The sequence below is a fragment of the Octopus bimaculoides genome, chromosome 8 (genome assembly GCF_001194135.2).
Source record: "Octopus bimaculoides isolate UCB-OBI-ISO-001 chromosome 8, ASM119413v2, whole genome shotgun sequence".
NCBI lineage: Eukaryota > Metazoa > Mollusca > Cephalopoda > Octopoda > Octopodidae > Octopus > Octopus bimaculoides.
In genome coordinates, this window is record NC_068988.1 from 72948759 (window position 1) to 72961381 (window position 12623).

Below are 12623 nucleotides of genomic sequence, written 5' to 3' on the forward strand. Positions count from 1 at the left end.
TAAGGGTCTCAAACTTTATATTGACCATTAATTAAATCCTTATTTCGTAAAAAGCTTGTCCTGTAAAGATAAACAGTTCGTCATTGAAGTTTTTAGTTTTGTGTGTATTTTGTGTTGGTGATTGGTAGATAAATCGTAGAGAAATTGAAAATGAAGATTTGTTGACTAGTGTGGAGTAGCAGTAAACTCACGCGTGTTACAGCCTCAAGTTTTTATAAACACTGGCTGGTTGTGAAGCATATTTTCTGAAAGCAATTTCCTTGTTTTCTGTGTCCTGAAGCAGGTGTGTTGTGTCTCGAAATGATCGATTTTCTTAGGGTTAAAGGTTATCATTGCCCTAAAATGGTGAAGGCTCAACCGCATGAACACTGGCTACATATACCGTGGATAAATATTTTTCTTCCGTGTGTTATGAAAACAAATAGAACACTTCTGGTTTTCTTCCCATTCTTGTCTTTTTCTTTTTTTTTTTGTCATGCTGGTTCACAATTTGTGTTAGTGAAAATAATAATGAATTCCCTAGGGTTTGTTGTTTTGTACTAGTAACAGGAGTCAGTTTAAGCGACTTCCCCTTCCCTTTAAATTGCTGGCTTTGTGCCTAAGCATCGAGCAATGTACCTTGCAGCATAGAGTTATGGCCCATCATGTTCTGAGTTCAATCCTGCTGAGGATAACTTTACTTTTCACCCCTACGGGGTTGATAAAATAAAGCACTAGTAATGTACTGGGCCACTTTAATCCACTTGTCCCTCTCCACAAATTGTTGGCCTTGTGCCTAAATGAGAAAGCATTATTTAAAATTTTCTGTCACCCTTGATTTTTTTTCTAAAACCAGAATTAGTTATTTAGTTTATATATCCTATTTATTTCATAACATATGGTATTGCTTGTTCTTTTTGTGTCATATATATATAATGTCTTTAACGTAAAATAAAATTATTATTAGATTCTCTAGCTGTTGTATCAATATGAATAGCTTACAATAAAATTTCACTGGAGATAGATTAGCAAAATTTAATAAGAGCAGTTGAGGGGAGTCTTAAAAATTAATAGGGGGTGTAAAAGATCTGAAAAATTAATAAGTAGGAACAAGTATTCAAGACCCCAGAGTATACATACACGCACACACACACACACACATATATATATATATATACACACACACACACATATATATATATATATATATATATATATACACACACACACACTGCACCTAAAAACTATCACGGTTGCCAGAAATATGGTGTGCATCGCTCTGGAGACATCATAAAAATTTAGACATAATTATGTCATTTCCCGTCAGACTTTTGGTTCTGGTTGAAGTACTTTTCATCTGAGAAGAATCAAAGCATGCCATGTTCGTGAGGGTCTTTAACCTTTTTAAATGAGCACTTGGCACAGATCCACTGGTTTTCCTGTATCTTTGCAGACATGAATTGACCTCTACTCAGTACATACTTGCACCAAATTTCCTCATACATCAGTTCTGGCCACTACAACACTTTCAAGTTCTTTGGTGATGTCCCTCACAAGATTTCCTGGGGTCATCATTGTTTTGAACCCATTGGATGAATTGTAATGTCCTCATTGTGCCAAAAATGTTTAGAACTTTTTTCTTTTTCTCAGTGAAATGTTTGTACCAAATGTTTCCGATTCTATCTAAAGTTGTATACAAAAGATCTTGTAGCATTTGGAAAGTTGGCAGTTCCACATATATGGCAAAAATGACTGTATGACTTTTCATTTCTTGAGTTAACATTTTATCTACCATGGGGGATTTCAAAGACAAAAATCTTATAACTGGTTTGAAGAGAGTAATATACTGATATTTAACTGTCCAACGATTGGGATCATCAAACTGCGTAACAGTTTTGTGATCATTTTGCAGCTTTAATAAAAGCATACATATATCCCCTAATGTAAGAGTTTTAAAATATATTTTTATATCTTACTTAGTGCAAACATTATCCGATACAGAACTCAATACAATGGGTAGAGTGGATAGGTATTTTTATTATATCAAAAGTTGACAGCACATGACTGTGGGTAATTATAAATTGCTTGCAGTTTATACAAGGGTGTGTTAACCCTGGAAAGGTTGTGGATGGTTGGGGTTACATGTCTTTGAAAAGTAATTTAGAGATGTAGGGATTGTAATGGAAAAATATTAATATGTGTGTATATATGATTGTATTGAGACATTCCTTAAATGTGCTTGTGTTTGCATTAGCAAACTTGTTAAATGAAATTTAAGAGGATGATTTTTGAACAAGTTCCACTGACACGACCTATCAGTTAGAGAGGTTACTGTTCTAATTCATAGGTCAAATTTTTACAAATCAGAGGTTAGCCAATGTTTTGAGTTGGTGATATTTATGCAAATATTTGAAAACTTGTGTGTGTGTGTGTGCATACATATATATATAACTGTATCATTCCTTCAGGAATGACTGATGAAAGTAGCATTAATGTCCTAGGTCATCCAGTTTTTTTAACCAATCAGTAATGAACCTATAATGACTACTGGAAACATCTGTAAGTCAAATTTACTACAATAAAGAAAAATATGTAATGACCATTATTTATGCCTTATATCATCATCCTCATTATTGTTTATATATATATATATATATATATATATATATACACTATATATATATATATATATATATATACATACACATACATAGATGAAAATAGATTAAGACACATACAAAATATAAATAAATATAAGTATTTACTCATATATGCATGCACACATGTAATATATACACATATAAGTCAATTAAATACCAATTTCATAGGATTTTCATGATTTATTTCTTTTATTTTTGTATATACACAAGTACTTTCATAATATTGGGAAGCAATCGTCATGTTGAATTTTTGTACAATGAGGCATCCAGGTAAATATTTACATAGTAACTGTATCTAGATGAGTATTTAAAAAATATCAATATTGGGTATTTATTTTGTTGATGCTGAGTAACAGTGGCTTAAAGGTCAATAACACAGTATTACATAATTTAATTCTTAATTAGTGTATTGTCATTCTCAAATTAAACTAAATTTCAACCAAATTTAGACCAACATTACTGTTTCTTTCATACTGGTTCCAGCTTCTCAATAAAACTCATTTTTTTTGCTCTTTTGATTTCATCTGAGCCAAGGTTTATAAAATAGAACTATTAAGAAATTTATGTTGCTGCATTTATGTATGCATACACACACACACACACATTATCATTATCAACATCACTGTGTTTTAAAGTCTATTTTTCAATGCTTACACAGGCCAGACAATATGCTGAAGCAAATTTTTTTATAGCCAGATGCCCTTCCTGATGCCAACTGCCACCAGTTTCCAAATGAGGTAGTAATCTCTCAGTCTATCAAACAACAAACACCTCAGACATGAATACACAGAAAACTGGAAACAAATGAGACCATTTGAATGAGCAACACGTCGAAGCCCAAATGTGCTTTTATGGTGCTATACAGGCAAATGATATTGTCACTGCTTATAACCAGCAAACGCATGAACACAAAGAGAAATATGAACTCACTTGCACAAACACACATGTCATATATAAGCTTCTTTCAATTTCTTTCTACCAAAACCACTCACAAGCCTTTTGTCTACTCATAAGTATTGTTGAAGACTTGCCAAAGGTATGACACAGTGGAACTCCTTCTCCACATAGCCACTCCTGCATGTTTGCTTTACCTCATATACTTCCATATAAGTATGTATATATGCGTGCACGCACACACACACACACACACGTGAAAGTGGCCAATAAGTACTCAAGACCATATTTAGTGAATAAATATATATTTTTTGCAATGTGGAAGCCATTTAAAAACACACAAAAACCATTAGATTCACTTCAACACGGAATTTTATCAATGAACAGGTCGTGGTTTCAAAGCAAAGCGATGAAAAACTTTTGACAAATTTAAATGTTGAAGTGAATCTAACAGTTTTTTGTGCTTTTAAATGGCTTATAAACACCTTCCATGCTGCAATTGTTATTGTTTCAGCACATGATCTCAGATCAGATCACTTGCTATACATGTACATCTCCCTATTTTTTTTTTTTTTGTGTGTATTAGTAAACAATGCTACCAATGGTTTCATGTGGAAAATTCTTAATTATTTAAGCATACCACTTAAGACTGTTGATAACTAGCCTCCATGCTGGATGTAACTACATGAGATTACATTAACTTTTGAGGCTTCAAAAAAAACTGTGTACAGATTATAATACACAGCAGAGGGGAAGCAACTCATATATGGACTTATTTTTATCAATATTTGCAAAATCAGCCAAAGCCAAGTCAAGAAAATAACCCAATTGTGTCTCTAATAACCAAAACATTTTGAAGTCTTGTAAATATTGTGTAGTCTCTCTCACATAGCCTCATCCTACATTCTTAAATGGAAGACTTGAAAAATTGCAGAATTTTCCACATGAAACTACCTGTAGCATTTGACAGGAGCTGGCAAGTCAGAAGACTGCGTCAAGCTCTACTGTCTGTTTGGGCATGGTTTCTATTGCTGGATACCCTTCCTAATGCCAATATGTGTGTATATATATATACACATACAATCTTTAAACATTATTTTCATATCAAACCAAATTTTAATCAACATCACTCTAGTCAGAACTGATCCTCATTAAAACTTCTTTCACCCTTCTTTTAGCTTCATATGAACAAGCATCACATCATACAAGTGATCTTATTTGCTTCCAGTCTTCTGTAAAAACAGCCTGTCTTGACTATGGTTTGACAACTGGAAGGACTATAGGCTGTTGAAGATCTTGCTTGATGCCTTTCCTGTTTACACTGAAGACTGAAAACAAAGGACATCACTTATATGATAGTGACACTCACAATTATGATACAATGTCACACATACAATAGCGTTCTTTCAGTTCATCCTGGAGCTATAGAAGACACGTCCAAGGTACCACAAAGTGGGACTGAACCCGAAACCATGTGGTTGAGAAGGGAACTTCTTAAACACAGCCTTGCCTGGGCTTACACACATATATAATATGCATGGGTACATGTATTAGTTTTTGTCTAAATTTCCATATATTTCTAATCCACAATATCTAACCTTAAATTTGCAGAAATTTGCCTTATAAATTAGAACAATTTATTTCCAAAATTTAACCTATCTCTAACAATATCAGTTAAATCCTATCCACAGAGACAGTACAAAGATCATCCCCTCATTTCACCATTAGAATTTCAATCAACTCTATGGATAATGTAAACATGAGCCCAGTTAAGGATAGTACCAATCCGTTTATACGTACAGATACATTAACAGTATTTTTCCATTGCAATCATTAAATCAGCTTTCAAAAACACACCATTCCAAAGTCAACACTCCCTAGTATAAACTAAAACATATTCGGCATCAGTTCAGAACTGCCCAGCTCCAGGAAAATCTCTGAGGAAGCTACCGACTTTTTTTTTAATATAAAACATGTATTTGTATACTTGAACATACAAACATACACATGTGTGTGTGTGTGTATATATGGTTGGTGTTACGAAGGGCATCCAGCTGTAGAAACTCTGCCAAATCAGATTGGAGCCTGTTGTAGCCATCTGGTTTCACCAGTCCTCAGTCAAACCGTCCAACCCATGCTAGCATGGAAAGCAGACGTTAAACGATGATGATGATGATGATACACACGCACCCGCACACACTCAATTTATACATATATAGTGTGGTAAAGTTTAAATTACAACCATCAGGTTTCAGGTTTAATCCCACAATGCAACACTTTAAGCAAGAGTCTTCAATGGTGGCTACAATGGCTTCTGAATGAATTTATCAGACAGCAACTCTGTGGAAGCCTGTGGTGTTTGTGTGTGTATAAATAAATACATATATACATACACACACAAACTTCCTATATATGATATACATCTATATCATATGTATATCCATATAAGCAAACACATCATGTGTACACTATGACAGACAACCTGTGCACCTGCATCATATAACTATGTACATAGTAACAACAGTACATCTCATGGGTGTATGTACAGGAGTGTGACAGACCATATGGAGGTTTAAATAAATATTCTTAAACTGTGGTTTATAGCAATAACAGATACACATACACACATATATGAACTAGTGCTGGTGCCATATAAAAGCAGCCAGTACACTCTGTAAAGTGGTTGGTGTTAGGAAGGGCATCAGCTGTAGAAACCATACCAAAACAGACAATGGAACCTGGTGCATCCCCTGGCCTTAACAGCTCCTGTCAACCAGTCCAACCCATGCCAACATGGAAAACAGACATTAAATGATGATGGTGTATGTATATATATATATATATACTCGAACACATGTACATTGTACAATATATACATGCACATATATACTTCGTGCATGCACGTGCGCGCACACACACACACAACATTCTTAATTCTAATGAGAGTTCCTTCAGGAACTCTACTGGGATCGATTATTTGTGGTGGCTCTTTCAGACATGCCCTCAGTCATACAGTCAACTTTTCTCTCCAGCTATGCTGATGATATGAAATAATCAGATGTATCACGCACCCTGATGTTAATGCAAAATTACACCAAGACCTACGCACAATATGCAACTAAGGTGAAGAAAGCAACATGTAGTTCAAATTGATGATTTCAAGCACTCTGCTGTCAACCCACAAACATACTGTAATCAGAAGATTTTGCGGTCTATGAGTCACAATCATGCACATATTACTAAGACAGAAATAATGTGCTTGCAACTAGTTAGCTAGATTCTGAGTTTGTTTAGAACAAGACAACAGGAAACCACGTTGGTGCTGTGGAGAACATTTGTTTACAGCTGCTTGAACTGCTGCTTTCAATTATGGTCACCCATTAGTGTCAAACTAACAATGTAACTTGGGGCAACACTGCCACACCGAGACTATTCAGTGTCAGAGATGAGCTACTGGGAGAAGTTGAAAGTACTGGGGCTTTACTCTTTGGAGCAAAGATATGAAAGATATGCAGTGATACATATATATATATATATATATATATATATATATATATATGGAAGATCCTGGAAGGTCTAGTGCTAAACTTTGGAACTGAAAGCTATACTAATCTTCAAACTTGATGCCACTGCATAGTGAATGCCCTGGCCTCTAACTAGAGTAATGACCCAATAGTGTAACAGCTCAGAGTTCAAAGGCTCACAACTTCTCAATGTTTTGCCAAAAATCTAAGAGATCAACAAGGAGTATATGTGGATGTATTGCAAAAACACTTAGACATTCTTTCATCTGAGATCTCTGATTAACCTATGTCATGGCAAGAGGGTTGTGATATCTAACTCCCTCATTCACCAAAACCAAACATAGAGGGGGCCACAGAAATGAATAAATTAAAAGTACCACTAATATGGGTGCCACAGCTAATGGAGTGGAGCAGTTGAGAGAGTAAAAATATATACATTATATGTATGCATAAAACACACAAACACACACATCTATATATATATATATATATATATATATATATATATATATATATATATATATATATATATACATATATATTATATACATAAAGGCAAACAAACATTCATAAAATTATTGAAGGAAAATAAAACAAAAATATTAATATGGAGGGAAGAGTACACCATTTGCATTTCAGATAACAATGATACAATGATGATTATTAAACTTCAGAAGTTACAGCTTTATTACACCAGGGTGCGTTAGCATAAAGAAATATTTCAACTAAAACTGGCTATTTTAAATGTATTTTCCTATGTTTGAAGCAACTGTTATCAACAAGGGAATTAAAACACCCTAAAGAAATTGGACCTAGCAGTTAATGAACATTGTTTAACAATGTAATACATATCTGTATTTTAATTCGTTATAACTGCTAATAACTAGCAGCATGACAAAAAATTTCTCAATATCAACTAAAAGTAAGCAGATTTTAATAATGTGATAGATAAAAAAAAACATCAAATGGAAACTGTTATTATGCTAACTGTTATTAACAATGCCAATGGTTAAATGACATTAGCCACATTACAACAGTTATTTACAGGAGGTACTCTGTTGTCGAATGTGAACAAGTAATTAGCCACATGGATGTCACAAAGGTGTAAAATTAGCTGAACAGTTGAGTCGAACATAAAACCACTGAATCTGGGCCAATATTCTAATGCATTTTCTGATGAGACTAACTTTACTTTTCAGACTTCATAAGCCGTATCAATATTTTGTTGCATATATTTTAAATTTATAAATTTAAAATCCTAAAAATTTAAGTCATGATTCTTCCTTAATAAATCCTCAATATTATGACTAAGGGGGACAAAAAAAAAAGTGGGGTGAAGTTTTCTACCGAAAGGGAAGATGTAGATGTTAGATGGATAATATGCAAGGTAAGTGACTATTTCATGCACAGATGCCTCTTTAACCAACCAGTAAATTGAAATGATGCACATTCCTAGACAACAACCAGTTGCAAATAAATGTAATTGCTTTGCTCTAATGAGCCAGGCTACAAAAAGAAATCACATGAGATCCAGGTTAGAAATATCCATTTCACAAAATCCAAGTTGGAGGTAGAAACTCATATCGCACAGTTTCGATATGATGAAATTTTTTTTTTCAGTTCAGAAATGAACTTGAAACAATACCTTGTTCTATTTTCTTTGACAGAGACCAACAATAGTGACTAGTATGGCCCATGATGAAATGTTGGTAAAAACTGATGTGTCAAGCACAAAGCAATCACCATAATGTCAAAGTAGAAACAATGTATAATATAGATTAGATGAGATTAGAATCCACTACAGAGGAATAGTGACTAATCAATATAACCACCTAGGTTCTGCAACATCAGAACCCTTTGAAACTCGGTGCTATGTTGTTTACCAGATAAGAGATCAACCTAAAAAATATAATGTCAGGACTTTTCTTTAATTTTTGTGTCATGACTTGTTTTATTGGAAATTTGAGCCTCTGTACTATTGAATGGTGCAGATGATGTGGGTGGTATTAGATTGCTTGGAGAGTTGGTTGATTTAGAACTTTGAATTGGTCCCTGTGAGAGCGATGCTTGTGACTGTTGCAGTACTGGGTACACTACAAGGGAATGCTGGTCCTAGGAAACAGAAATAAAATGAAAAATATTAAAATATTATATATAAAATAGCTTTACATTTTGAAATCATTAAAAAAAAACCTAACTGAAATTCAGATAAGTGGACTAGTCAATAAATACAACAGTAGCATTTTAGCCTTTTTTAAAAGAGAAACCTTGTAAGTGAAAAAGAACCCCTATCCTCTAAAATTTCTAAATCCTTTAACTGGAAAATTAATAGTAACAAAAAAACAAAAAAAAAATTTAATTATAGTATAGTGTTATCTAAGATAATTTTAAAATTTCTTCCTGCCAGTTTAAAGGTATGGTAATATTGCAAATGGATGGAAATCTAAATATGTCACCATAGAGTAGATATTTGTATAATAGTTTTCAGCTATAATGTTAATAACTTAAGCTAAAACCCATTAAATAAAACAATTTAATACAAAAAAAGTTATTCATTTTATATATCACCTTTCTGCTTGAAATTTTAAATAAATAAAACTGAAATGTTCCCATACACCGAAAGGAGGAGAAAGGACAAATCTGACACTGAATTACAAAATAACTTCTAGCCAAATTGTAACTTCCATTAAAAGCATTTTAAAAATATCTGGTTCCATTTCGCCAGTAAAATAGAGAGTTGAATAAGTTTCATTAATTGAGATTATCCATGCAATTAGTAGACAGTAACTTCCTCTAAGAGTGTTTAAAATTTGGAAACAAAAACCTAAGAAGGCGATAACTCCAATAATATCAGCTAATCAGAATTTATTTTTTAAATTAAGTCAACACACACAGAAGTAGATCTTGTCTTTTTGTTTTTAAGTAAATTTTGCTAATTTTAAAATGTAGGAGTGGCAACAGCCGCTCTGTAGAACGAATTAAAGTCTAAAACAAATAAGGTAAATTTCTAAGACCAAATAAAAGTTAGTTGTTGCAGAAAATACAAATATATAAAAATTAAACATTTCCAACATGAAATAACACAAAAACAAATACCAAACTGATATGCAAAAAATTTAAAATATCAATGACTAACTGGAGTACTGGCTAAGTCATGTTGAAGTCGAGAGGAGTCCAAAGTTGATCCTACTAGCACACTTGAAGACCGACTAAGTGAAGTTTGTATAGGACTACAACCTGACTGTTGAAGACTGTGGCTACTTCCTTGATATGAACCTACAATGTATAAATATACACATGAGTTAATCATGACACTTTCAATACAATTCGGAACAGGAAAAATTAACTATATCAGAAACTGAAACAGAGATGAATTGACTTCTTGTAACTGATGTAATAGTTACAATATTTTCAAGATAACCAGATATCAAATCCATTTAACATTCTTTCAGCATTCAACACTAAAATACTAAATAAAGCTTTACAATTGGTTTTACTTTCCAAAACATTCAAAGATACACTGCAATAATTCTAGAAAATACAATACAGAAGATAATTGTATCTGTTTTAACTACTTTTGGAAAAAATAGAAACTATAGGCAAATAGCGACTAAAGAGTAGTAGCACTGTCATAATTACCAGTTTTATTAAATAAATATTTAATAATTTAATGAAGAAATATTCTTAAAAATATGAGTATGGAATCTTAATTAGATTACCATTTGGACTTGAAATGTGCGTTCGTCCTGGGGTGGATGATTGCTGTTGAGCAGGACTATGATGAGATGGAGTATGACTATTACTGACGCTATCCTGGAAAAAAAAATTCACAGAGAAGATAGTAACAAACTTGAATAGTAAACAATATCCATAATATAATACAATATATCACATTTAAAGATATAATGAACTGGGTAAAATTACCTGAGTTAGGTTTGTTTCAGTGCAGCCTGGATTCTGATAGGGCTGTTGTAATAAAGCACATGGAGAACCAGTAGCTTTTGCTAGTAGCTGTGATGTGTTGAGAGCACTCAATGGTAATGCAAGTCGGGCATTCAAAGCAAGCAGATGGTCTCGACGAGCTGTTAATGATTTAATACAGTCTTCAAGTCGTCGATTTTCTGTTTTTAATTGATGCAAGAAACTCAGAAGAGAAGCAACTGCAACAGAACAAGATTTTGTAAGGAAATTCCTTTGTAAACAGTTGCAGAATGAAATAATAATAATTCAAATATTACAGCTCCACAGGTGGTATAACAATTCAAAATTACAGCTTCATACTCTAAAGGTATATTATTAGTTAAATTTAGTTAATTTAAAACAGGTACTTTATTCCCTCATTGCTCCTTAATCTTCTAATCAAATCCCTTAACTTATTTTGGATAAGGTGACATAGACAAGAAAACTCAGCATGGCAAGAGGATATAGCTTCAAATCTAAATACACATACAAAAATATGTGGGTATATAAATATACAATACCTCTGATAGTATGCTAAGTGCAGTCCACCACCCTGCCACATTGTGGAAAACTGCACAGGATGCATGTTACATACTTAAATAATATAGTCTGGAAAAAATATTTTTCCTTTCTTTTAATACAGTGTTTGTAAAATGAAAGTGAATTTTGCAAGGCTTGCTAAAATTCCATGCTTCTTTCAATGTTTAAATTAGCATTTATAATTTTCTTGCAAAAGCTAAATCACAAAAAAAAAAAACGAAAAACTATTTCATTGAGTTGTTTCTTCCATGAGATTTGCATTTAAATTTTCTTCCTCTTCTTCATAAACATTATTTGACAATTTCAAAAAGTGTCTCATTATCAAGATCTTTTCAATGAAAGTTAATTACTCACAGCCATTAGATGTATAAGAAGTTTTAAATCCATGGCTTTTCCCCATTCTGAACAATGCCTTCTGTAAAATTTTAAATCAATGATTCAAAACCAGAAGAATCATTTGTCAAAGTCAGACAACATATTGCCAGTATTAAGTTCAGCCTAAGGTGCATTAATGTTTTTGAATACATCTCTCATATAAATTTTCAAATGTGCTGCAATAAAGATATACAGTTCTTCTTCCTGTTGTAATTTTAAAAGTTTTGTTAAAAGTTCGTCATAAATAAGAGGCCTTTAAAAGTGGTACTTATGCCTTTGTGCAGTGATTGTAATACAAAAGTTATATTTAATGGCAGAAAATTTACTTTTACATGTTCATTTAAGTTAATGAAAATGGATGACTTCATACAATATCTAATAGTAATAGATAATTGAAATTTGGACTATCTCTACAAAACAAAAATAATTTGTAAACTGGCAAAGTAGCTAGTTCTAAAATCTCTATAAGAAATGCAAGTAGTAACCCTATTGAAAAGGAATGTTTGTTGCCACTTCAACAAAGTTGTTCCATACAAAACGATGTTACTACTCTTTTTTAACCCCAGGAGAACACCTTCTCCAGATGGTTAACAACACAATCTGTGTCTGATATATTGCTGGAGAAGGTGTTCTCCTGGGATTAAAAAAGTGTAGTAATGTCATTCCGTACAGAACAGCCATGCTGAAGTGG

At 32.9% G+C, this 12623-nt stretch overlaps 1 protein-coding gene across 7 annotated transcripts in view; it reads right to left on the minus strand.

Moving 5' to 3' along the window:
* Positions 1 to 7580: 7580 nt before the first annotated feature.
* Positions 7581 to 12623, minus strand: part of LOC106877920 (protein AF-10) — a 70508-nt gene continuing 65465 nt past the window's right edge. For 6 of the 7 annotated variants that reach the window (XM_014926985.2, XM_014926983.2, XM_014926986.2 and 3 more), the window contains exons 14-17: positions 10982 to 11217; positions 10777 to 10870; positions 10194 to 10333; positions 7581 to 9169 (exon numbers count right to left, since the gene is read on the minus strand). In XM_014926985.2, coding sequence (XP_014782471.1) covers positions 8972 to 9169; positions 10194 to 10333; positions 10777 to 10870; positions 10982 to 11217 — 668 coding nt within the window. In that variant the 3' untranslated portion in view covers positions 7581 to 8971. The remainder of the gene's footprint in view (positions 9170 to 10193; positions 10334 to 10776; positions 10871 to 10981; positions 11218 to 12623) is intronic. The other variant, XM_014926989.2, reaches the window with a different exon arrangement.